This window comes from Urocampus carinirostris, chromosome 11 (assembly GCF_059441175.1).
Source record: "Urocampus carinirostris isolate Australia breed hairy pipefish chromosome 11, RoL_Ucar_1.0, whole genome shotgun sequence".
Lineage (NCBI taxonomy): Eukaryota > Metazoa > Chordata > Actinopteri > Syngnathiformes > Syngnathidae > Urocampus > Urocampus carinirostris.
Genome location: NC_142359.1, coordinates 33897403 through 33925331, shown reverse-complemented (window position 1 = coordinate 33925331; position 27929 = coordinate 33897403). Strand labels below are relative to the sequence as shown.

General features: G+C 41.1%; 1 protein-coding gene across 1 annotated transcript; it reads right to left on the bottom strand.

The window, feature by feature from the left end:
* Positions 1–5675: 5675 nt before the first annotated feature.
* On the bottom strand, positions 5676–26448 carry LOC148357139 (uncharacterized). Its single transcript, XM_088347798.1, has 22 exons — positions 26144–26448; positions 23761–23963; positions 23574–23678; positions 23407–23502; positions 23220–23330; positions 22620–22743; positions 21293–21680; positions 21158–21225; positions 20844–21081; positions 20592–20767; positions 20294–20516; positions 19962–20110; positions 18362–18453; positions 17766–17923; positions 17544–17689; positions 17237–17474; positions 13477–13818; positions 13283–13419; positions 9253–9502; positions 6184–6308; positions 5855–6116; positions 5676–5790 (listed from the first exon to the last, which is right to left on the bottom strand). Exons 1-22 carry the CDS (start codon positions 26181–26183, stop codon positions 5676–5678), a joined length of 3786 nt encoding a protein of 1261 aa, XP_088203924.1. The 5' UTR covers positions 26184–26448.
* Positions 26449–27929: the final 1481 nt, after the last annotated feature.

Below are 27929 nucleotides of genomic sequence, written 5' to 3'. Positions count from 1 at the left end.
CAAACCTAGCCGATTTATAATCAAGTGTTTTCCATACCATTGAAAGTGTCTGTGGGCCAACAGGGTCTCAGAAAGGTGGCTAATTTTTTTTTAAATTTATATAATTATGTAGCGAAAATGGGTGGTCAATAAATTATTGTAACAAACCATTTATTTACCAATTGAATTAAAGAGCAGAGTTGATTCTTTTCAAAACTCGCCTTTTTGGAGCACCACAAACGTTTTTAGATCATTATGTCGGGAAAACGGATGAAAAACTTTGTTTAGTTAATCTGAAGGGTGGCTACACACACTTTAGGTTATTGTTAGATTATTAGGATCACATTTACCCCTTATTTCAGAAAAAAACCGTTTTATTAGACCCAATAAATCAAAAAACAAGTCTCGAATTAGGCTTACACTGCGTGTGTCGGTCTAAACCAAAATGTCAACTTTTCCCAGGTAAAAAGTAATGTCATTTGTCAGCCCGTAGCAGGAGTGTCAAACAGGCGGCCGGCAGGCTGGATCAGGCCCTTTAAGGGATTGAATCCGGCCCGCGAGATAACGCTGAGGTAAGCACAAGAGAAAAACGAGCTGCAGGTTGAAATATAACCAATTGATGTTGCCAAAGCCAGGTGCCTCTCACAAACAGTGTACTTGTTTTCTATCTCTCTCTCCCTCAGTCTTCCTCCCTTTTTATCTCACTTTAACTTTCTCTTTCACTCTCACTGTCTTTTTCTCTTTCTTTGTTCCTCTGTGTCTCTTTCACTCTTTTAACCTTATTTTGCTCCCTCTTTATTTTCTCCTTTTTTTCTTTTCTCCCATCCTCTTTTTATCTTCCTCTCTCTCTTTTTTCCCCTCTTTCGTTTGTTGTTTCTTCTATCGTGTGGCCCCGAGTTAAAATGAGTTTGACACCCCTGGTCTATAGCATATATACCACCACACACACATACAGGAGTCGGCCATGTAAGGCGCCTACCTGCTTATTGAGGCCATTAGGGCTTGATTGTTTATGGTATTTGGAAAATCCAAATAACACATTGAAATCCAAATAAAGATAGGTAACTTTTAAATAGAAAAGGTTTAGGTGTGATTATTAGCCATATCAGCTGAAGACCGACCCCATATAAATAGTATACAATCCATATTAGCGAAGAAAATTGCAGTTATGAGTAGATGCAGACATATATTTGATCGAAAAACAGTTTAATTTAAATTTCATTAATTTTGCCTTATTCAGCTTACTGTATAAAGATTTGGAGAAATACATATAAACACAATATAGAAGCGCTTATTAGACAGAAGAAAACTTTTAGGCTTGTGCATAATGCTGGGTTTGAAGAACATACAGCTTATAAACTTTGACCTGTCAAAATATGAAGATATAGTAAAACTTAAATCCATAATATTGGTAAACAAAGCAATATTGAAAGGTAGTTTTTTTACAGAGCAGACAATCATCTCAGGTGAATCCATAACTTCATGGCGCAATAGTCTCACACATCATTGGAAAGCCATTGTGCCACCCGAATGTTGTTTTTTTTAATGGCGATGGATTTAGATGTTAAAATTTCTTTAATTTAAATGAATTTAATAAAAACATATACTAAGTGTAGTTTAATTATGCTAAATAGTATTACATGTGATAGGTGTCAGCAATACTATTATAAGTTTGAAATGTCATTTGTTTTCCAATTTCCCTTTGTGGGGTAAGGTTCTGTTTATAGTTTTGATATTGGAAATGTCTTCCCCGTAAGGACAATTACAAAATAGGGGTAGGAACTTAAAAGCTTTGACTTCTGCCTACCTTCTAAGGGTCTTGTATTATATTATTGTTCGCTGTTCCCCAATGACCTCGGTTTGAACTACCGTATTATTCGATTAAAAATTTCAAAATTTGAGCAATGTCTGATAAACATTTGCCTGAACGCATTAACAAAGTAACTGAAGTGTGATTGAGCGATATAAGCGCTTTTTGAAGCAGTTTATTTTATCATCATGCTGTATATACCAAGATACAGGCCTGATTTGGTTACCAGTACATGGATTTAGATGGTTGCAAGTCTCCCAATTGGACACAAAAACGCAGCATTGCCCTCAAGTTTGATTTTTTTTTTTTTTAATCACTCCCAATTCTTCTTTTACCTCTTCAGGAGCTTTATTAAGATGACCCCACAGTACAAAATGTAAATTCCCCAAATAAATTACAGCAACACATCCTGAATAAGATAGCATTTCATTAAAAAAAAGAAAACAGATCATATGGACAGACAGCAGACAATCTTTTCATTGAAAATAATAAAAAATAATCATATGCACAGAGAGTAATAACAGTGACGGTGATCATTAAAAGCGATCGAAAGATCAAATAACTTAGCGAAAAAACTTTGGATCACATACAGTAATGTTTTAAATAAATAGAACTCTGCTTAAGACGTCTGCCGCGATTAAGAAAGGAGAATGCATCTCACTCCGTAGCACTTAGACTTGTTTACAACAAAATGTATATAAAATTAAGTAGAAAGACAATAGGTGGGACAAGTGAAGTGTCGTCAAATACAAAAAAGAATAAGGAAATGTGTTCAAGAAGAAACATCCGTGGTTCCAGAGGGAAGAGCAGCATCACACGTGACAACATATGCTGGCATGTCAGCGTCCCTTGGGCGCGTCTTTGCTTGGTGGGTGGGCACGGAAGGCCCCAATATCGCATCAGCGCACGCAATGACGTCACGGTTTCTTCAGCCTGAATGTCCTGCTTGAACATTGCTTCTCTTCCTCTCCCTTTTTGTGGCTCTATGATTTGGCACGGCGGCAAAAAGCTTCATGCTTTACGACTCTACAGCACAAAGAGATTTGACAGATTAATTTTTAACCAAGTGATCCACCTTTGCATTTTCTATTGTACCAAAGCCTTACATTATAGAATGGGCAATAACATTTTTTTTAACAGAGTAACTGATCAAATTTCGCGTCTAAAGCAGGGGTGGGGGTCCTATTGCTCAGTTATGGCCTATTGTCATGAGTACATATGGCTCGGAGATAAAATGATAATTATACAAATTTGTTCTTCAGCATTCCAATCCTGATGATCACAGAGGCGAGTTTATTGTGTTCAAAGCCAGCATAAGGCAGGGAATTTGAGTGATTAAGTCAAGGGTACCATCTCCAGTATAGTTTACACACCAACAGACCCAGTTTTGACAGTACGTTGCCAAGAAATCCTTTATATGGAAGCTTATCAAACAATGTATGCCAAGACACCTTATGATGAAAACCCACATAACTAACTTTAAACACCAGCCAAGCAAACAGAGCATTTTAAAGGTAAATGAGTCAGTATCTTCGTTTGCAGTAGTTTGGAACATTTTTACCAAAAAACTGCCTTCAACCTTTGAAACAATTATTTACGAAAAAAATTTTTTATAAAGGTCAGAATGAGCCTCAACGATCTTAAGTAACTGCAGGAGGCAGACAAGATTTATTTGGTATATTTGTTCGTATGGGACACAGGCTCTGGCATTATCCTTAAATTTGATCAAATAATCTAAGGTCACACGGTGAAATAAATCGCGGTGAAAATTTTAGATTTTGTCTAGAAAGCGAGTTTAGCATTTTTGCTGAATTTTGTCTTAAAATATATAATATGGCTCTCTTTAAATGAAATATATCAAACTATTTTGCTATTAGTGCTCTTTGGGGTCGAAATGTTCCTCACCCCCGGCCTAGATACAGATAGTTATTGTTATAAGATAGATAGATACTTTATTCATCCCCGATGGGAAATTCACATTTCCAGCAGCATCCCTTCGCTGAGAACAATACAATAATAAAGCAAAAAGAATACAATATACAAATACCCAGTGTGACGTGCAAATGCCCACTGTAGCGTGTTATATAGAATAACTAAATAGTGCTACACAGAATATATATTGCAATAAGATTCGGTAATATGCAATGTAGGTGGTGTGGTTTACTGTGGGCTTTTACTCTGCCGGGTAGAGTTAAAGAGCCTCATGGCATGAGGAAGAAAAGATCTCTTCAGTCTGTCCGTAGTACAAGACAGTGACAGCAGTCTGTCGCTGAAACTGCTCTTCTGTCTGGAGATAATGCTGTGTAGTGGATGCGATGGATTGTCCATGATTGACCGCAGCTTTTTCAGTGCCCGTCTCTCAGCTACTGTATAAGCACCATCACACAAACGTATGGTATTGCAAAAAGTGCTTATGCGAGTGATTATATGTGAGTTACTTATGTAAAAATATGTTACTTTTAAACATTATACAAAAGCTCCAATGATGAATGGCCTTGGCTAAGAAAAACTAATCACTCATTCTTAAAAATTGGCATCATCTTAGCAGTGCAAATTGGTAGCTAGAATTACAAATGCTGATAAAGAGAGGGGAAAGATTTCTCTCATAGTGGCGCACACAATGCAAAAATATAGGAGCAATGACTTGTTAACGCACATTACAAAAAGATAAGAAGTACATCTTAACCAAATTGACCTATGACTAAGCCCCGCTCTCAATCGCTATGAGCCAATCACAGTGCGCATAGCCAACCTAAAAGAGTAGGACATTCTGTGCTTCGGCGACCATTTAAATGCATTGCAATTTGTCAGTTTTCGTTGTTTTTTTTCCTTACATTTTAAACTGATACGAGGTATCCTAAGAGGCTGGGCGATGGGGTGCATTTTGTTTTCTACCCTTTCCCAAGCCACATCTAAATTGTGTCTGCCCTGGATGACGTGACTGGTATGTGGTCGTCCAAAGGACCAACTCAATGGAGATAAAGTTAAAAAAAAAAAAAAAAAAGACGTCTACATTTGTTCTAAGGTAGGTCCACATAGTATTTGAAACAACATATTGACACTTTGCTAGAGATACATTTTAAGTTATTTATCACGTCCTCTAACGTTATCTCTAACGTTCGGCTAACGTAAGCTCTTGGCTGAGTTCTACATTACGTCACCTTGTTTACTGGGAGTTCAGTGGCCTGTTATATTTTCAAGTTTTTGTACTTTGGTAATCATACATGAGTGGAAAAAACTAGCTAGGCTAACACGGAATTAAGCTAGGTAGTTTAATAAAAAAGTAGCAATAACAAAGCTTATTACACAAGTTGAAGGTGAATCACATCTCTTCCCCTGCAGTGCATGAACAATGTTGATCCTCTAGCTTGGTGTTTAAAATGTTGATAACAATGAGATGGGGTTTATCACGTTTATATTCTGATCTGTACAATTTTGCCTTAAGCAGAAACCTTTCATCGACCTTCTCAACAATTAAATCAATAATATAACCCTCCAATGCATAGTTCAGGCCTTTTTGGTGACTATGATATGTGATCTTTGTAGGCCCAAAAATAATCAATTGCCCCATGTGAAATGTCTCGTACTCTGACAATTGGCATAGTGCTCTACAAAGAATGTTGACTGTTTGTCCCAGTGAGTAAATAGGCGGGGCTTATCCATACGTCAATTGTGCTACTACTTCCATAGAAAATCAAAATATAACGAATTGTAACGAATTGGAAACTTTCTAACTGGTGTTGCCGGATTTAATATTATAATGTGGCTCCAAGGGACTAAACATTTTTATTTTTTTTCTAACTGTTAAGTAATATTTGGAAGAGGAGAGATTATAGTCTTTCCAGGTGGTGTTTTCAAGTTTCATCCCTTTGACAGCTGGCCTCAGTTATGCCTCACCTATAAGATCAGCCGCATCTTCGGGCTGCGGGTCTGACACGAGGTACTTCTCGCCGAATATCTTGACAAGCTGGTCAAAATACTTGCACTCCTGCTTGTCTCCCCTGCAAACACGAGGCACCATTAAAAATGGCTTGGTCCAAGCAAAAAGTCCCCGAAGTCACTTACTTTCTGCCGTCCAGGAATTGCCGGAAGCTGTACTTAAGCCTTTTGATTCGAGTCTGGCACTGCTCGGGCGTGCGCTGATAGCCTTGGCTGGCCAGGGCGTCGGAGATCTGCATAAAGATGTGCTTGTTCTTGGTGCAACTTTTCAGGTTCTCTTGCACGTCTTCGCTTCCCCACACACTCAGCAGCAGCTCCGTCTCGCCGTCGCTCCATGGGTGCTTGGAATTGTCCGACAGCCACTGGTTGCCAGGGGAAACCATAATATCTGGGCGGGACAAATTGGATTTTTACATACGTACTCAGTTTCAGTTATTTCTTTTTTCTGGCATCACCTCCGATAGGCTCATATGTGCCATTGTCAGGCTCATCCGGGGCTGGAATGGGCATGATAGAGGTGTCTGACTTTAAATCCCGACAAAAAATGTCCTCCATTTCTCTGAAGAACTTAAAGTCCTGTCTGTGGGGATAAGAACAGTGAAGCTAATTTGAAAAACGTAATTAAAAGAGTCGGATATCATACATACGGAATATACCTTGAGAAAAAAAAACATTCAGACAGCAGAGCTTCTTCTTGAATATTTGAAAGTTCAAGCTGTTTCTTGTTTTGGTACAAGCTGCGATTATGGCAAACAATGTGTCTGCTTGCTTTTGTGGCAGAGGGGTGGTTTTGTCAACCAGTATTTTCCATGTAAGTATCGTCTCTAACTAAAAAAAAAGGTGCGATGACGCCCTTTTTCGCAAGATAAAGACGCCTCCCGACTTACATACATTTGACTTACGAATTCCAGTGGATACGATCATTTTTTTCCGGATGTCAAAAAATATCCGGACATTGCTTGAAGTTAGATTTTGTATTAAGAGCACCTTTTTCCAAGTACAGGACAGCACTATAGTGCTTCATTCCGCCACCACCAGCGTGTGGCGCTGTGAAAGGTCACCCAGCATCCAACCAGAAGTGAAAAAATCCACTTCCTCTTCCTAGTTCGTGTGTAAATTCTATACTTTATGTCCAGCATGCTGAAAATTTGACATTTTTATTATTTAATATCTCGTGCATCCATTGGTTGGTGTAAAGTGTAAAGAAGAGGCGAGCCGTTTCTTTTGAAATGACAGTGGAATAAGAAAGCTTGATGCAGTTGAGAAAATGGTTGGTTCGTTTTTTTTTCCGGCCACTTTCGACCACGGAGGAGGACCTCTTGAAGCACATCTCCCAAAAGTAAGTTATTTATCTTAATAGAGCATATTATTTTATGAAATGCTTATTTTTTATTACAAAACAATACAGGTTACTTATACAAGCCTTAAACATGCTTATATAAACAATAAACTTACAAAATATAGCACTGAAGCAACTTACGAACAAATTCAACTGAACGAACAATCGTCCGGAACCTAACTCGTTGGTAGGTTGGGCAGCGTCTATATATGATTTGCGCATATCAAACGATTGTTTTGACCATTCACGCAATGCCATAGCCAATTCCATTCGCTATCCCTGTACAGTAGTTCTGCCGGGAGCAATCATGTATTTACAGTACTCATACTACCCTAAACCTAATTAAAAGCATACATTATAATGCATTATAGTTAAAAGCGCCTTTCAAGCCACCCAAGGACACTGTACAGACAATGAGAAAATACAATGTAAAAAAATGGTAAGCGAAATATTAAATAAAAACAAGACATAAAATCATTAAAAAAAATAGGAAATGGAGAAGCTATGTGTTGTAGGCAGTCCTGAACAGGTGTGTTTTTAGACGGGACTTAAAAGTGGAGAGAGGTGTGCAGTTTTGGAGGTCCGGAGGTAGATTGTTCCAAAGCTTTAAAGCAGCGCGACTGAAGGCTCTGGCTCCCATGGTGCTCAGGTGGGCTGGGGGCACTTACAGTCGGAGGGAGGACGAGGATCTGAGGGAGCGAGTGGGGACGTGCACCTGGAGAAGGTCGGACAGGTAAGGAGGGGCCAGGTTGTGAATGGCCTTATATGTATATAGGATCAGTTTGTAGCTGATGCGATGATGAACAGGAAGCCAGTGAAGCTGTTGGAGAACGGGGGTGATGTGCTGCTGGGAAGATGTTTTTGTGATGATGCGAGCAGAGGCGTTTTGAACCAGCTGAATTTTATGGAGGGACTTTTGAGGAAGGCCGAAGAGGAGAGCATTGCAGTAGTCAAGGCGGGATGTGACAAGACTGTAGACGAGAATAGCAGTGGTGTGGGGGGTGACGGAAGGGCGGAGTCTGGTAATATTGCGCAGGTGGAAATAAGCAGTGCGGGTGATGGTGTTGATTTGTGAGTGGAAGGTAAGCATGCTATCCAGGATGAGACCCAGACTCTTGACCTGGGGGGAGGGGGACACTAAGGAGCTGTCGATGTTGAGAGAGAAATTGTTTACTTTGGATAAAGTGGATTTGGTACCAAGAAGGAGGATTTCTGTTTTATTTGCATTTAATTTAAGAAAGTTTGTTGTGAACCATGTTTTGAGCTCGGAAAGGCAAGAGGTGAGGGAAGAAGGTGGGAGTATGGAGTTTGGTTTGCAGGAGAGGTAGAGTTGGGTGTCATCAGCAAAACAGTGAAAGTGGATATTAAATTTGCGGAGGATATGACCAAGAGGCAAGAGGTAGACGATGAAGAGAAGAGGACCTAAGACAGATCCCTGGGGTACACCTGTGGTGACTAGGGAGGGCTTTGATGTGAAGGATTTCAGCTGGACAAACTGAGTGCAGCCAGTGAGGTAGGAGTGGAACTAACTGAGGAGAGTGAACATTAAAAAATTGTGCTAACAACAAAGGGGTACAAACAAAGAAAAAAAGAGTCAATGTTGTCCTGTTAGTGTTTGCTATTGATTTTTCCTGTTTGATACATTTACTTTTGTGTTTGTGGTTTTCATTTGCGGTTGTTTTCAGTTATTTGTGCTTTGACCTTCGCAGTCAACATACTGAAAAAAATTCATTTCTTTACTAAAGTTGAAAGGTAATATTCAGGGATCAGAATGGAGATTTTCATTTTCAGCTGAAATAGCCAGGGTCCAGGAATAAATTCGGTATCCGGGCGGCAGTGGCTGAGGAGGTAGAGAGCTCGTCTTGGTCAAGAGATCGCAGGTTCAAATCCCGGCTCCCCCGTGTTACATGTCGAAGTGTCCTTGGGTAAGACACTGATTCCCTAATACCCCCAATAAGCAGGTTAGCGCCTTACATGGTTGCACGGCCGCTATTGGGAAATGTGAAGCACACTGTAAAGCGCTTTGGGAAGTCTTGACTTGAAAAGTGCTATATAAATGCAGATATATATAGCATTTATATTTCATTTTCATTTCATTCATGATAGTTGTACTGTCTGGTAAATAGGAAATCCACAAAAAAGTAATTGTTGTGAGGAGAAAAAGCAAAAAAGCCGCAAAACTTACTTTTCGTGGAGAAAACCGTATTTAAGGCGCTTGATGCGGGTGTAGCACTGCTCCGTGGTCCTGATGTATCCTTTGTTACCCATCCTCTCCGAGATGAACTCGAACACATGGCGGTTCTTCAGGCACCCCCTCAGCGTCATCTGCACGTTGTCCTCGCCCCATATCTCCAGCAACGTCCGCGTCTCCCGGTCCGACCAGGGCGTCTTCTTGCCTGGGTCGGGCATCAGGTGGCTGGTGGAGGGCTGCTCGTCTTGAACGCAAGGACATTAAAGTAACAGTTTACATTAATTCACTGAGAGGAGTTGCTGTATCAAAGATTGGAGCTAAAGCGCATGTAGCAAAATAGGTTGGAATACGGAAACAAAAAGTATACTACAGTAAGACCTCGGTTATCGCGGTTAATGGGGACCAAAACCACCCGCGATAAGTGAAAATCCGCGAATTAGCGGCGCACCTACAAAAAGAAAAAAAAAATCTCATCTCATTATCTGCACCGCTTCACGACAGGGTTTTTATTTGCGCCACACCGTGGGTGCCGTTCGGTCGCTCCTGCGAGTGAGCCCCTAACCCGCAGCGCGGGTACTTTCGGGCGCGATACGCACGACACCGCGACAAGCCGAGCGGGTCGGGCGCTTGGCACGGAGGCCGCTGTTGGCGGCCGACGCGCGCGCTACATGGCCCTCGATGGCTCCGGCCGACAGACGGGCGGCCGCGGGGGAAAGGGGTAGCTCGGGGGACCTGTGGGGTTAGGGGGGGGCGGTGAAGCGGAAGCCGCACCGAAACCGCGCGCCGGGAAACGAGAACGGCTCGCCGTGCTCATGTGTTCGGCCGAGGGGGATTCCCCAATCACGGGGCTCCCGCGCACGTCCGCCGCCTTTCACCGGCCGCGTGCGGACGGCCGCCTGTCGTCGCGCCGCGCTACTGGGGTCGTCGGACGATCACGCCCGCCACCTTTTCTCGCGTCGTGTGACGCCGCGTCCGCCGAGCTCGCTCCGTCGCGCGGCCCGGGAGTGACCCCCGCTGCATTTTGTAGAATACGATCGCGCTTTATTGTTTAAATAAACGCGTTATATAGACTACGATCGCTTAATTGTTTTAATTTGCTCGCTTTATTGTTTCAATATGCGTTTTATATAGAATACGATCGCTTTTGTTGGAAGCGCAGCGCGAGGGGGGGGGAGAATTTTGCACAGGAGTCGGATTTGGGCACAACACCGGCCGCCTTATCCCGCGTCCGCTGATGTTCCGCCGAAAAGTTAAAAAGCAAAAAGTAGCGATGCCCCTGCAAAAAAAATAAAAATAAAAAACATTACAGACCGCAAAGCTCTGAAGCCGCGAACGTCGGACCGCGAAGTCCCACTGTACTTTGGAAAAGTGGAAAGCCTGATTATATTTTATTTTGCGTATGTAAAGATTGATTTCAGCAAGAGATAGAAGGTAAAAGATGGTGTGAAAAAAAGATTGGCTAGTTGGAGTTGGTCAGGGACGGAGTACACCAAGCGGTTGTATTGAGAGACCAGCGGGAGAAACTACTAAAAGGCCAATAGAAGTTTAACCGTCAAGACTCTGAATCACCGTTCGCTTACATGAACTACTGTGGAAGGCAAGTGACACTGAAGGCTAAGCTTGTTTTATTTACCTGTGGTAGTTTACAACAACAATATTGGATAGTATTTAACCATGGGCTGCAGCCAAGCGGTAAGTGAGTAGCTAGCAAAGAAAATTAGTAAAAAAAAAAAAGGTAGCAATTGCTCTTCTACAATGTAGATGACAGGTGGCGGGACTCATCAACGGACGGATTCGGGGCCCAGCAAACAAAGAGGCACTCAAAAACAGTGATTCTCAAATTTCTCATTCTGGCATCTGTAGTAGGAAGATTATGGCAAAGCATATGGTTGTAGTCAAAAGTTTACATACACTTGTGATGAACATAATTTCAAGGCTCTCTTGAGTTTCCAGTTATTTCTACAACTCTGATTTTTCTCTGAGAGTGATTGGAATAAATAGTTCTTTGTCGAAAAAACATTTATGAGGTTTGGTTCTTTTATGACTTTATTATGGGTTAACGGAAAAAGTGATCAAATCTGCTGGGTCAAAAATTTACATACAGCAGCGCTAATATTTGGTAACATGTCCCTTTGCCATTTTCACTTCAATTTGGAGCTTTTGGTAGCCACACACAAGCTTCTGGTTGAATCTTTGACCACTCCTCTTGACAGATTAGTGAAATTCAGTTAAATTTGATGGCTTTCTGATATCGACTTGTTTCTTCAGCATTGTCTACAAGTTCTCAATAGGGTTTAAGCCAGAAGTCTGGGAAGGCCATTCTAAAACCTTAATTCCAGCCTAATTTAGCCATTCCATTACTACTTTTGATGTGTGTTTTGGTCATCGTGCTGTTGGAACACCCAACTGCGCCCAAGACAAAATTTTTGGGCTGATGACTTTAGGTTATCTTGAAGAATTTTAAGGCAATCCTTCTTCATTTTCCCATTTACTCTCTGTAAAGCACCAGTTACATTGGCAGCAAAACAGACCCACAGCATAATACTACCACCCCCGTGGTTGAAAGTATGGATCGGGGAACTTTGGGTTAAAGGCCTCACGTTTTCTCCTCCTAACATCTTGCTGGGCATTGTGGCCAAATAGCTCGATTTTTGTTTCGTCTGACCACAGAACTTTCCTCCAGAAGGTCTTATCTTTGTCAATGTGATCAGCAGCAAACTTCAGTTGAGCCTGAAGGTGCCGCTTTTGGGGCAAGGGCTTCCTTCTTGCAGGGCAGCTTCTCAGTCCATAGAGATGCAAAACAGCTTGACTGTGGACATTGACACCTGTGTTCCAGCCGCTTCTAATTCCTGGCAGATGTGCTTTTTGGTGATTCTCGGTTGAATCTTCTCCCTCCTGACCAATTTTCTCTCAGCAGCAGGCGATTGCCACAATCAGGAACAAAACGCAAGCTGTGACAAAACAGTGCCATGCACTTTTTACTTACAAACAATTGTTTGCACTGTTGCTCTTGGGACCTGAAGCTGCTTTGAAATGGCCCTAAGTGACTTTCCTGACCATGCTATGAAGCTCATTTCACTTACACAACTTTCTAAGGCAACAACATTTCTAATTCGTGTTGCTATATGTATATTTTTGACCCAGCAGATTTTATGTCAACCCATAATAAAGTCATAAAAGAACCAAACCTCATGAATGTTTTTGTGACAAAGAACTATCTATGCCAATCACTCTATTGGAATAGTTGCCATGTGTATTGTGGGTAAAGCTAAGAAATGTGTCTGCTCTGTTTGACTTAAACCACATCACCACTTTGATAGTTCCATTATAGTGGTCACACAATGTTGCCACAAAACTAAATCTATGAATTATTAAAAAAAGACCAATGATTAATGTTCCTAAATCTTTTTAGTTAAAACAATAATAAATCTTATTAATGTCTTCATATTTTTAAGGGTTTTGAAAATTGGATTTAAGACATTTTAATGCCAATTAAATTACTTTTAGAATACAGTAATCCCTCGGTTATCGCGGTTAATGGGGACCAAAACCACCCGCGAAAAGTCAAAATCCGCAAAGTAGCGACGCCCCTTCAAAAATGCTTAAAACAAATAATAATAATTTTGTTTTTTAAATTATTTTATTTTATTATTATTATTTTTTAGACCTGCGAAGCTCTGAACCCGCGAATGTGGAACCACAAAGTAGCGACGCCACCTTCAAAAAATGCTAAGAAATAAAAATAAATTTTTTTTTTTTTTAAATTAGTTTATTTTTTATTGTATTTTTTTTAGACCCGCGAAGCTCTGAACCCGCAAACGTGGAACCGCGAAGTAGCGAGGTCCCAACTGTAATTAATTCAATGCCTTTTAAGACTTTAAGGATTCGTGGGAGCCCTGCAATTGTACCTTTATGAAATATTGACGACTTTTCACACCACCAGGGGTTGCGATTTGAACGCACTGGGGGTTTAAAGCATTATAGGCGCTCTGGCTGTAAATTGTTTGAAAGAAAGAGGACTTACAGACGTCAGCGAAGCTTTCCTCTAGTGGTGGCAAAGACAACGATGCGGAAGAAGTGTCTAAATCGTTGAAAAGTGAGTTGTCACCAAGCACTGGAGCGAGGAGGTTGAAGTAGCGGAAGCCTCCAGATCGTCCATTTCTAAACAGGCAAATTTCGTTTGTGGAGATTTGGGTGAAAAAACAAAGAAAGCCATACCTTCGGCCGTGGCAGTAGCGTCGATAGGTCTTCTTCAGCCGCTTGATCCGAAGCTGGCACTGCTCCGGGCTGCGACTATAGCCGACAGAAGCCAGCCTCTGGGCGATGTCCACGAATATGTGGCCATTGCGGATGCATGTCTTCAGGCTGCTTTGCACGTCGTCGGCAGCCCATACCTCCACTAAGGCCTCTGTTTCCTGCTCACTCCATGGCACGTTTAACGGGTCCAGGGTGCCGGCATACTGCTCATCTTTTTCGTCGCAGTCATCCAGAGGGATCGCCTGCTTGCCCAGGAATTGCTCCAGCTGGTTGTAAAATTTGTCATCTACTTCCCTCCCACATCTGTCACAAAGACAAAACAAAAAAGATGAATCCATACTACCCTCAAACGGATCGTTAAATGTTATACTTGTTCCTATGAATAAATACCTTAATAAAATTTAAGCAGTGTTTAGGCTCGTTTTCTTGGTAAATTACGTAGCCCCAGTGCAATTTCAATGTCACCGATTTTTGAACTGGTTGATTTGCCGACTCATAAAGATGGAAACACGCTAGACTTGGTTCTGACTCGAGGAGTTTCAACCTAAAACGTGACGGTGTTACTGTGTATCACCGTTATTTCTGATCATTATTTAGTTACATTTGAGGTGCTGGCTAAATGTAGTAATAAAAAACTGAAGGATTTAGCGGATGCAATATAAGCACTGGCATAGTTTCTAAGCTCTCTGATCTTCTTACAGGAGTAGTTGCGTCGTTTCCTTTGTATAAAGGCTCCATTAACTCACTAATGAATGAGTTTAATGCTACCCTGGCTAGTGTCCTGGATTCAGTAGCGTCCGCAGGGTTCAGTACTTGGCCCCCTTCTTTTCAGCAGTTACATGCTTCCATTAGGTGATATTATTCACAAGTATAATATCAGTTTCCATTGCTACACAGATGACACTCAACTATATCTTCCGATGGAGGAATCTGACACACTAAATTGTGGAAATTTGGAGGCCTGCCTCACTGAGATAAAAGAATATTGGTCACTCAACTTCTCGCGCCTTAACTCTGAAAAGACCAAAATGTTAGTTATTGGTCCATCTAAATGCCGCGACTTGTTTTCAAAAACTGCTTTGAACATTGACAAATGTAAGATCACCCAGAGTTGTTCAGTAAAAAGTTTAGCTGTCATATTTGACCCCGACCTGTCCTTTCAAACACACGTGAAGAATATTACTAAAACAGCTTTATTCCATCTTCGCAACATTGCTAAAATTCGTTCTATGCTGTCTCAGTCAGATGCGGAGATTATAATTCACGTGTTTGTTACTTCCTATCTCGATTACTGTAATGCACTACTCTCCGGGTCTCCCGAAGTCCAAAATCAAGAGCCTTCGGCTGGTAAAAAATGCTGCAGCGAGGCTTTTAACTACGACAAGAAAGTTTGATCACATTACACCGATTTTAGCTAACCTGCATTGGCTCCCTGTTAGCTTAAGATGTGATTTTAAGGTTCTGTTGGTATTGGATAGATAGATAGATACTTTATTCATCCCCGCAGGGAAATTCACATATTATACAAAATCATACATGGACTTGCTCCTTCATATCTTTCAGATTTATTTTTTCCTATGTTCCGGTCCGGAGCCTTTGCTCTGAAAACGCTGGTCTACGAGTGATCCCAAGAGCCAAGAAGAGATCCGCAGGTTCAACAGCGTTCTCCATCCAGGCCCCGGTGCTGTGGAATACTCTTCCCCCCCGAGATTCGATCTGCAACTTCAGTGGAAATTTTTTAATCTAAGCTTAAAACACACTTCTACTCTATAGCATATAAATAACCTATACTTTATGTTGATAATATGTGTATCATTTGCCCTCATGTAGGTTAATAGTCTGTAATAATAGTTTGCAATAGTCTTAGATCTGTGCAGCCCTTTGAGACTCTTTGTGATTAAGGGCTATACAAATAAACATGACTTGACTTCAAAAGTATCTGCAGATACTGGTGCAACCTTCAAATTAAATGAGATTGGCAATACCTGCACTGGTCAAACGGTGACAAAACCCCCACTAAAATTTACTGTGGGTGGGAAGTGTTCGTCTTGGAGTGCTGTGTTCTTTAGCCATGTTATGTCTAAATAACGAAATATTAGTTTAATCAGTCCACAGCGCCTTACTCCAAAATGAAACTGGCTTTTCCAAATGTGCTACCTCAAACAACTCCTTGACACGTGCGTAGAAAAAGCTTCTGCCACACTACTCCATACATACAATACATCATCATTTTGTGCAAAGTACACTAAATTGTTGAATGGTACAGTGACACTAACTGCAGCAAGATCGAGTTGTAGGCCTTTAGAGCTAGTCTGTGGGTTGACATTGACTCTACTCACCCCCTTTCACTTCTGCGTATCTGAGATTTTTGTCTGGGTCTGCCACTCTGTGCCCGTCATCGTACTCTCTCTCACCGTTTCTCACAGTGGAAATCGACAGCTGAAATTTCTGAGCTAGCTAGATGTATCCTTTCCCTAAACCGGGTCGTTTGACAGTTGTTTTAAGGCTGCCATGTGTCCACTCTTAGGAGAAGATGCAACGGGGACAACAACTTGCAATTGGCCACATTAAATAACGTTTCTCATGAACTGTGTATGTATGTCTAGGGCCAAAGAGCTTACCCAAAATATTTTGGTGTTCCAACAACTCGTGCTAAAGCTGTTTAAGTCAATAAAACAAAGGTGCTCAAATTGAAACAACTTTATTTTATTCACATCTCAAATATTACTGTGTCTGCTACCGTATTTTCCGGACTATAAGTCGCAATTTTTTTCATAGTTTTGAGGTGCGATTTATACTCCAGATGTGAATAATCTGTGAAATAATTAACACATTTTTACCGGGTATATAACTTTAAATGACTTTTCTTCACATGTTATTTTCACACTAAACCGCAAGAGGGCTCTCTAGGCCCATGATGATAATTTCAACTTTGCCGTGTTGTTCCCATTTTCTTACCAAACGGGACACAAACGTGAAGATTTTCTTTTTTTTGCCCCCAATTTCTACTAGTCATTAGGTGACCAAACCCCTCAATCCATCCCCAAAATGCCAAGCAGGGAGGCAATGGGAACCAATGTCGTAAGTCATTGGTATGACTTGTCCAGAACATTCGGCGTCATTTCGCCAAAGTAAATATTTTCAACTTGCTCAAAATGGATTTCTAAACAACAAATGCTCTGTACTTTACGGTTCTCTTACATTTCCCCTATAAGTCATTTTAGTGACATATGCTGGGACGGTGGTTCATGCGGGGGTACACAGTGGTAATTTATAAAAACAACTGAGAAGACTGAACAAAATGGCACCCAAAAAAAAACCCCTTCAGATTACAAGCTGTAAATAGTTAAATGTGCAGCCGAACAGGTTAAAGTTTGTAGACTGAGGTGCGTCATAGGGACTTAAGAGGGGTGCCCAGCCTTGTTTCTTCTTCTTTTTTTTTTTTAAATTGCCTTTCCATTGGTTTTGCGTTTATCAAATAATTTTTCCCCCAAACTGCGACTTATACTCCTGTGCGACTTGTATATAGTTTTTCGTTCTTAATTATGTATTTTTGGGTTTGTGCTACTTATACTTTGGAAAATATGGTATGATACAATTTACTCTACTGATCAGAAAAACCACTGATGCATAAAGTAAAAACTTGAAAATGATCAGGGGTGCCTACACGTTTTCATACGACTGTATATTTCGTCCACCCACATGCAACAATCGCACTCACTTCTGCTCCTCATAAGCCTTGAGGAAGTTACTCTTCAGCGTCTTGACTTTCTCATGGCACTGCTCAGGGGTTTTGGCGTAGCCAAGGTCGTTCAGACGCCCGGAGATTTCTGCGTAAACGTGCCCGTTAGGGATAAAACCCATGAGCGAGCGCTGCACTTCCTCTTCTCGCCAAATGTCAATCAGCGCTGAAGTTTCCTCGTCCAACCATGGGCTGACTGAGATGCCTCCATCGCACTCTGACAGAGGCGGCGAAATCTTTGGGACTGTACATTTTGATGCTCTCAAATTCTGAAACTGATCATTACCTGCTTCAGTCACTGAGTTGCTGTCGGAGTCTTCTGATATTTCAATGGGGCCAGTAACTACGGCGGTGGAAGTTGATGGACGTTTGTCTAGGATTTGTTCCATTAAATCGTAGAATTTGAAATTGACAGTTTCTGTTCCAGATGTGCTGCAGGCAGAAATTGATATATTTGAAAAGGCTGGTTACAACTGTAGCGCTCCCAACCATTTTGTATTCGTCTCACCTTAAGCTGTCCCGACAATGCCAGTAGCTGGTCTTTAGCCGCTTGATTCGGGTGTGGCACTGTTCAGGGGTGCGGGTAAAGCCATGGACGGATAGTTTTTCCGATATTTCGCTGAAAATGTGAACGTTGGGCGGGAAACCTTTTGTGCTCTGTTGGATCTTAAGACCAATGAAGAGTCAGACATAAAAAGGGAGCACATCCTTCTTAAAGTAAAATTGAAATAAGAAAATTCTCCCTAATTTACACCTATTTAGTTCAATCAAATATCTGACCGAAATAACTAACAAAAGACTGTCTTTGTTATTGTTTAACATTTTGCAAATTATATTTAAAAAAGGAAATTAAATTCGCTCACTGAAATCTTGAATTACTGTTCCCTGATAAAAGATGTTTCAGGGTGAGGTTGCACGGTACTTTCATTTCCTACTAGACTGCGTTTGTCTATGTCAGTGTCTCCACAAGCCCCAATTAAATACCTATATCTATTTAATGAGGGTCAATTAAACATTTATTGTGACAGGTCTACCTAATAGATCAACCAACATTTAGTAAGTTACATTTAAATTAATGTTTGGTTTGTTGAGGCAAAAACTTACTCGTGATTCTCCCCAAAGCTCAAGAAGAATGATGGTTTCTTTGTCAGCCCAGGGAACTTTCTTCCTGTCATCCTGGAGGCTGACAAAAGACACTGTAGACAAAAAGGAGGAAAACGTCAATTAAAAAATGATTGTTTGTGGACTTCAAATTTACTGATAATGTTTTGAGTGCATAATATCAGTCACATAAAGTTTCTAAATGTGCACATTAGATCTAAAAGCCCAATGAAATTAGCTTAACATTGGCACTTATGTACTTTTGGATCATGTCTACTAGTCTCAAAGAGACGCCGAAAAAATAGTTTGTTTTCAGGCATAAAATTGTGGAATGTCCAAATATTGGTTGGAGTCTGACACGTTAGCCTGATACATCATAGAAGGGAGTACATAGTACCATTGCTTTATCTATGCAGCGTTCTACGGTCGGAATGGTTTAGAAAGTAAAAGACAAGCCCAACAGCTTGTTGAATGCAAATAATGGTTTAGTCTAAATACCAAAGAGAAAAAGGTATGATAGCTGTGGATTTTCAGCATCAAATTGACTTGAGCAAAAATGAACAGGCCTTGCAATATGAGCGTAGTATGCAGCGCTGTCAGAATGTTTAAAATCATTTTCATCATGTACTGAACAAGGCAGCATTGTCACTATGAGTTTAACTAACTATAGTCCCTAACAATATGCTAGTAAATAGACACGGTGAAGTGGTAGCCCAGTCAGCCGAAACACTTTTCTTGCACAAGTTTTGTGATTGGGCGGCATTGGCTCAGGAGGTAGAGCGCTCGTTTGGGATCAAGAGATCGCAGGTTCGATTCCCGGCTCCTCCGTGCTATATATCGAAGTGTCATTGGGCAAGAACTTCCATGGCGGACTCCTTATTGGTGTGTGAGTGTGTGCGTGAATGGGTAAGTGTGAAGCACATTGTAAAGCGCTTTGGGAGGTCTTAATTGACTTGAAAAAGCGCTATAAAAAATGCAGACCATTTACCATTTGATTGTGTATATGATAGGATAATGGGTAGGGAGAAAGGGGTTGTTTAATATTGTACAGTGAATGTTTTGAAACAGCATTTGGAGTTGCTTATGTTTGTATGAAAAAAGTGATATGAATAAATTTGATTTAGGAGTGGGCGATAGGGCAAACCAATCACATTTATTTCCAAATAAAATAATCTCATTATTATCATTCCATTTTAAATATGTTTTAAGATTATTCACCTTACATTTTAAACAAAAAGAAAAAAAGGACATTTTCAACAAAATATTCCCTTTGAACAAGTTTTAATTTGTTCTGTTAAATCATAGAAATTGACCGGTGCAAACATCTAAAATAATTTTTAATGTGCCAAGAGTTTAGCAATGACTCCCAAATTGAATGAAAACACACCATTTCTACCCGCTGCTAGTAATGATACTTTAGAACACTGCCTTCAATCTACCAGGAAAGCACCTTTCACATGCATAGCACCAACCCACAAGTATCACATGTCACAATTGATAAAGAATGATAATGCGAGCTGTCTTTATCAATTCAGTAAATTTGTTTTAGAATTTTAGTTGTTTAATAGAATTTTTAAAGTTTTGGCAAAGTTTTTCTTCATACCGACATCCTGAAGCGAACATGAGGGTGAGTCATTGTCATCAGTCTCCGCTGACGTATCGTTAGGTTGTGGCGTCATTCGATGCTCCTTCAATAAAAACCTCGCCAGCTCGTTGTAAAACTTGCACTGAACCTGCTCCAGCCCTTTTATGCTGATGAAGAGAAAAAATGCTGGTTTAAGATCAGGTAATTGTGCAATTGTGTAATTGTAATCTTGTGCAGTCCTTTGAGACATTTTTGTGATTAAGGGCTATGTAAATAAATGTGACTTGACTTGAAAAAAAGCTGGAAAAAAACAGAAGGGGAAAAAAAACGGATTTTCTCAGCTGACATACTTGTTTTCATAGCACTGCCTGAAACTGGACTTGAGTCTTTTCAGCCTCGTTTGGCACTGTTCAGGTGTCCTGGAGAATCCCTGCGATGCCATCTTGGTGGAGATGATGGGGAACATGTGCATGGTTCTGTTGGTTCCTCTCAGCTCCTGCTGAATCTTTTCTTGGCCCCAAGTGTTGATGAGGGCCAGCGTCTCTGGCTCTGTCCATGGCACATTTCGAGTTCCTTAAAGACCACAGTGTCCGTTTTAACTCATATGATAGTGCTTTTTAAGTGAATGACAAAATTGTGAATTCTTACCCATTTCTTGACTGGTCTGGCTAAAAATCTGCAACTCTTCATCTCCGTCCTGAGAATCTTCATCGTCAATAACCTCATCAACGTCGTACGTTAAGTCGGGTACGGTGGATGAGTTTGGCTTTCCTAGCACCCGTTTCATGTGCTCATAGAAGGTGTGTTCCACTCTGGAGGTGCCTCTGAGGTAGACAGCATGTCAGTTATGGAGAAGACAAACAAAAAATGAATATGTGAGTTGGAGGGATTAATAGATACTTATTCTGGCGGAAGCCTTTCTTCAGGCGCTTGATGCGAGTCTGACACTGCTCCACCGTGCGCTTGAAGCCCCTCTCGGCCATCTTGTGGGCAATCTGGACGTAAATGTGGCGGTTCTTCAGGCAGCCCTTCAAAGCACGCTGCATTGAGTCCTCCCCCCAAATGTCAAGGAGGTTGAGCGTTTCCTCCTCTGTCCATGGTAGCTTTGCGTCAATGGCTGCTGGACTTTCGTAAGCTTCTATAATGAGACAAGAGATGAAAGTTGCCTTTCTATTGAGCCCTTTTCAAACTAAATGTAAATGAAATGTACAGACCTGTATAATCACCCCAAATTGAGATTAAGGGAGATTCACTGGAATTGTCATTACCCACTGAGGACTCCCTACAAAGGAAATCAAAAAATGTATAATCTTGTTTCATTTATTGGATATAACAAGTAGCACTCTTACACTAAAGATGACAATTCCAACTGCTTCTTTGCAGGCATTTCCACGCCACCACTCAGCCTCCTCTTTCTGAGCACCCTCCCCCCTCTGACGCTTTGGCTGAGCTCTGTGACTGCTGGGACCTCAAGCTCGGGGTCATTCAACGAAGTAAGGTCTATGGTTTCATCGCAAGAATTTTGCCTTCTGGACTCCAAAGAGAGTTCCCGAAGTCTCATGCTTGCAGTCTCAGCGGTGCCTGTGTTGTTGGGTGTGTCGGGGTGGCCATGGTGCTCCGAGGGTCTGGGGTCTCTGTGAGCGGGCAGGTAAGAGGTAGTGTCTGTGGCCGCTTTACTCCCGGGAGGGAGAGACATTGATGTGAGGATGCAGTCATCCATAGGTAATAACCTTGGATCTATACAGGTACACATTAGCAGAAATCAAACTTTTATTTAGCCAACGAAAGACATGACCACAAAACAGATTTAAACAGGCTAAAGAGAAATTATTGTGACATTATGGCGTACAGTTGCAAAAGTTGTTATTTTTTACTACCATCTGAGTTTGCTTCTTCCATTTGGACATTTGGAGTCCTCCCGATAACACAGTTCACTTTTCGCGATAATAATTTTCATAGAGTAATGTGTTCTGTATTCTGGCTAATCAGTCGCTCTGCTTATTTTCTCCCTATGGGTCAATAACATTGTTTAATATGTACACGTACGTAAAACAGCTTGCTAAATTCATGTCATGTATGCGCATTCTCTTGCAATTTAAAGTTTTTCTCAAATTCAAATTAAATACTTTTAAAGACATTTTTAAGACCATATCCAATGAAATTTAGGACCAATCTCGCACCTATTCTGGCAGAGAGACAAGGGAGGCAGCCGTCGAGTCGTGACGGACCTTGGCGCGGATGCCACGATGGGTTCCGATTGTCATCTGGGCGACCCAGTGATTTTCGGACCCACACTTTGCTTTTATCCGTCAGAGATCGATAAAAAGTCGGAGAAAATAAAAAGTAAGTTTACGACCCAACCTTCCATATTTTTGTTAGTAAACTTATTATACAGTAATTAGCTCTGTAACGCAGATAAGACAAATCAAGACGTTTGAGATTAAATTTAAGACTTGTAGACAACATATAAGACTTTTTCAATGCCTTAATCTGCAGTTATCAAAATAAAGACTTTCAAGTTTTTAAAACCTTAGGGGAACCCTGATATCATGGCCTTTGTTTTGAGGTGTATATTATATTGCCAGGTTCACAAAGATACCCACCCTATATAGTGATGGTTTACTATTGTTTTATAGCCTTACTTCATAATAACAAAAACACAATGAGTGTGATCACCTTTTTCCTCAAAATGCCCAAGGTTTCTGTGGTGTTCAAGTAGAGCTTTCATGTCAGCTGGTGGGAAAAAGGATTGTAAACAGTCGCTGAGGAAGGACGGAGCATCTCCGAGCAAAGCTGCCAGCTGGAGAGAGGATACAGAAACACTCAACACACAGGACGACAACTAGGATGTGACAGGAAACAAGCCTTTGACTGAAAATTTAATTTGGAGCACAAATGTACGTAAGTAATTTTCTTTATCTGGTGGCAGCATGTCGCCTGACTGGTTAGAATGTTCAATTCAAATTATCGACGTCTCTGTGTGGAGTTTGCCTGTAGTCCCCATGCCCGAGTGTGTTTTCTCTGAGCACTCCAGTCTCATCCAAAATTGCAAAAACATACATGCGGGTTGTCGAGTCCAAAATGTCCCTATCTGCCAGAGTGTGAGAATGGATTTTCTGTCTCTGTGTGCCCCTAAACTGGTCTGCGACTGGTGTCCTCTGCCAACTGCCTGATGTCAGCTAGGATAGGCTCCAGCAACCACACGAACTTCTTAAAGACACGTGGTTAAAAAAATGGACGAATGAGTACTGTGGTGCACGTTGATGCTGATCGCACCTGTGTGAAGTCAGGGACCGGAAGAAGCTCCTCCAGTCGGGATATGAACTCCCACACTAGCATCTCAAGCGCAGCGTGATATTTTGGCCCAAAGTACACAGGAAAGATCTCCTGTGATAAGACAGAGGAACATGTCTACCTTGATCAAACATTCCAGAAGATGGACAACCACAGGGCATGATCTCACCTCAAAAAAGTACTTTCTTTCCACAGGATCCTCTAGTAAGGAGTGCACCAGCTCCACAAAGTTCACCTCGGACTCCTCCACCAGGTCAATGGTACTCTTGTCAAAAAAATGATGCACAATGAGGCGGGCATAAAATGAAAGCACGCTTTTTAAGAAGCCTTACTCACATGGTGTTCTTTGGCTGTACTGACTGGAGCTTTAATCCTATCCAAATGGGGTTGCACAGTCAGCATATCCACCGGTTTCTCACCCCGACATAACTCAAGAACCAGCTGAACACAATCACAAACAAACCCTCGTTTTCAATGAACCCATTTTGGGAATTTAAGTGCTTAGAGGTGTTTTATTACTGACTCTGGCCCTTAGCCCCAGGGTGAGCTGAGCTCTCTGGCTGTAGCTCATGAGCTCGGGGACCAGCTCCGTCACCATGGTAACAAACTCCTCCAGCATACCGTAGTGGTCCACAAGTCCCTGCTGCACAACGCGCCACATTGCAGCTGACAGCAGCTGCAAGGGCGGGGCCAAGAGGCGGAGGTAGTGCACGGGGAGGTCATTAGCTGGAAAAGACAAACAAAAATCAGTTAAGTAACCTTGCCCAACACTAGAATAAAAAAACATGTTTAACATTAACCGCTTGTTTAAAATGAAACTGATTTATCTCAGGGGCCATAAAAATCAAATTACAATGTGAATATAGGGGTTATGGATGCATATAATGTTTGTTAGGATGTTGTATTAACAATAATGAGTGATACTCCTTACTTTTTGGTGGTCAGGACTGAGTTATACCCCAGGTCAAAAGTGGCCCGCTACCTACGGGTAGTGGTGCCAATTCCTAGCACAGCACGAGCAAATGATCAACTAACATGGATCAAACCCCTTAGTTATCATAAAAGTAATCACTACCAGAGCCTGTTCTAAAAAAGTTGTGCATCATCCATTAACATTGCATTTAATGACACCATAAATAGGGTGAGAGCCTGTTTGCCAAATCTAAATAAAACAACTTCATTTGGAGTGCCAACCTCTGGTAAATTGCTCGTTTTGGGATCAAGAGGTCGCAAGTTTTATTCCCAGCTCATCCTTGTTATATGTCGAAGTGTCCTTGGACAAGACACTGAATCCCTAATGCCCCCAATAAACAATTTATTGCCTTGCATGGCTGAAGTTGCTATCGGTGTGTGTGTGTGTGTGTGTGTGTGTAAATTGGCAAGTGTGAAGCACATTGTAAAGCGCTTTGGGAGGTCGTCATTGACTTGAAAAGTGCTATATAAATGCTTACCATTTACATTTAGTATTTTGTGCTCAGCCTCTATGTCATGACAGACTTTAACCCACTAACGCTATGCCGACTTGTCTTCATAATGTCAACAGTCACTCAAATATGTCATGCCACACATCATTGGAATGCTTAAACTCTTATGATTCAACACGTCATGACCATTTCAAATTGCACTCATCACAGAAACATCATGATTAGTCTGAAACATCGTATCGTTACATTCATGACAGTCCAGTGAATCTAACCATGCAAATTATTTACACCAAAACACACAATAGTGCCGACAGATAAAAGTCTGCATCGTTTGCAAATCCTTGTTGTAATCCATTCATTTCGCCCCATAATTCTGTTTTAAAGGTAAACAAGCTCCTAGGATAATTTTCAAAATGGCCGTTAGCCTCTGACCATTCGATTAACAGCACTCGACCAATTGCAAGCTTTTTTTGACAGTCTTTAGCCTGCGATAGCCTATGAGGGCCTGTATTGGGGACAAAAAAAAAAAAAAACGGACATAGCTTACTTTGGCTTCAAAAAAGTTTACCCAGTAGTGACTGATTCTAATGGTGATTGAAAATGTGTTAAGCTATGAATTTCCCAACATAAATGTATACATATTTACAATGTGTATTTAAATCAGAGCCAAAAATAAATGTGCAGAATGCAACTCAGGATACATTTTTACGTGTGATTATCAAGCGCTAGGGCACACAATTAGTGATTGACTTCTGGAAAGAGAAGTCAAACATTTGCAACTCATTCACAATGTCTAAACATTGCCCAAAGCAAAATACACGGTTACAGAGGTTTTAGAGCTGTAAACTGCTGTCTCCACATTACCACTTTTGGAAAGGCATTGATGTACCTTTAGAAAAATGTGTAGAATACGATTGTTAGTTTTTCAGATAGTGATCAAAATTGACCTGGGACCAAGTAAGCCCTTCGTGCTATTGTCTCGGCGGCTTTCCAGCTAATATGCCCATGCTTCACTCTTCTGCAAGCATGTGATTAAACAAATAATCAGGCGAGAATAAAAACATTCTTGTGTGTTCCAATTTAGATGATTCAATGTTAGTAGCATTTGCAGGTGTTATATCAGTTGGGAACATAACACCTTTACTGTATTTTATTTGGACTCATCGGTCTCAGCATACTGTCTGAAAACTTAATTCATCCACATCCGCCTCAACCGCAGGGCTTACACGCATTGGCTCACATGGTAACAACATCGACCCCACAATGTGTCGCCAACAGCTCAAGGGTCAGCTGATTCGATGTCGGGCAGTAGCTACAAGGGCTGCGGGACGACGCTAAATAGAATCCCTCCACATGCTAATTTGTGCTGTATGTTAGCAAAAACGCGCACTCTCCTGAACGTGAACGCAACTAATGAAGCGAGCGATCAAAACCGTCGTTTCGATGAATGTCTGGTTTGGTGTAACAGGAAAGAAGACGCACCTCGACTGCAGCCATTTTCATCTCCTCGTTTTATTTCCATTTAGCAGCGAACTGACAAAACCCGAGCGGACCCCACCACTCGGGCTGGGAGTACGTCGAGTGGGGGCACAAAAAACCTGACTATGACCGCCGAACTCTGCCAGTTCGCGTCGTTTAGCCCCGGTTGGTAGCCGGTAGCCGCTTCGGGGTCTCGGTTTTTAGCCTGGCAAAATGGGGGAGGAGGAGGCAGAACCAAACAATGGTCGCTGGTCTCATCCGCCTCAGTCCAGATCACAGAAAACCCCTTTCCTGGTTGGCTGACGAAGACCGGAACAAACCCGTTGTGACGGTTTCAAGACGCTAGGCGGCGACATCGATTTTACATGTACTTCCGGTTTGTGGGCAGGTACACAAATATAATGGATACGTCAGAGCACTGTACCAGCCGGTGACTGGCGTGCCTGCGAGGCGGCCATATTGGTCAAGTCAATGTCCCCGTTAAGGCTATTTAAAAATAATTTGTAACGTGCTCATTTCACAACCGATTTTCGTGCAGGCAACTTTTTTTTTGGCAACATAAAAAAAGTTTTGTTATTCCATAAAATTAATTATAAAAATCTTGAAAAAAACATTTAGCCTTTTTTCCTAAATCCAAAACAAACAATTTATTAATACAGTACAAGTCAAGTCATGTTTATTTGTATAGCCCTTAATCACAACAATTTATGAACACTTATATAAGTTACAAACAACTGCATTGAAATTGTGACACTTTGTCAAGGATATGTCAGGGTGCAGTTTCCTCATGCGTCTGAAGATAAGCAGGACATTGTGGTTCAGCCATTAAGCACCGCCCCCATGTGTCACGAAAAGGCTGCCCGCCTCGTCCGTGCCTTGAAAACCGTCACTGCTGGGCCGTGATCGTTTATTGGTAGTTTTTTATTATTATTTAAAAAGAGGAATTGCAATCATTAATAAGTGGAGATATTTAATGGGGAATTTTTTATGTTTATTTTTTCATTTTTTAAAACTTTTGTATTGCAAGAGCACAGTGGCTGAATTCCTAAACGATCGAAATTAGGGGAAATTATATCTTTGATCTGGTATTGCTCATTTCATTTATAGTTTAAATAGTTTAGTACACTTATTATTGTATTCGTGCACTGTAACACAATAAATCATTGAAACACAACCATCAGCACTACGTGACACGCGAAAAATTATACCAAATATAAAAGAAACACGAAAATATTACACGTTGTATTTACATTCATGTTCCGTCAGCAGGGTTGGGTAGGGTTACTTTAACTTGATTACTTTCAATTACTTTTGGATCACTCCAATACCAAATATGCCAATAAAAGAAAAAATAAACTAAATATGAATAAAATTATGACTCGCAACACGTGGTAAGCTTTTCTCTCCTGGCTTTGATCTCCGGCAAAACTAACATAAAATGCGACAGAAACAAAGTGAAAATAAATCTTAATAGCGTGCCAACATCATTTTTGCAGTTCCATGTATTCCGTTACTCCCCAAGCCTGCACAAAATTTAGTCATTTTATTCATATTTAGTTTCTTTTGTCTTTTATTAGCATATTTGGTATTGGAGTAATCCAAAAGTAATTGAAAGTAATCAAGTTAAAGTAACCCTGCCCAACCCTGTCCGTCAGATATGACGTCTCGTCAGACATCAGTCGGATTTTATTGAAAACGGTTTATCTTTACCAAACCATACCATATTGAACCTATTGTTTCCAAGCATTTACCTTTAAAGTCATTTTTCAAGTACAGTAAATTGTTCTGA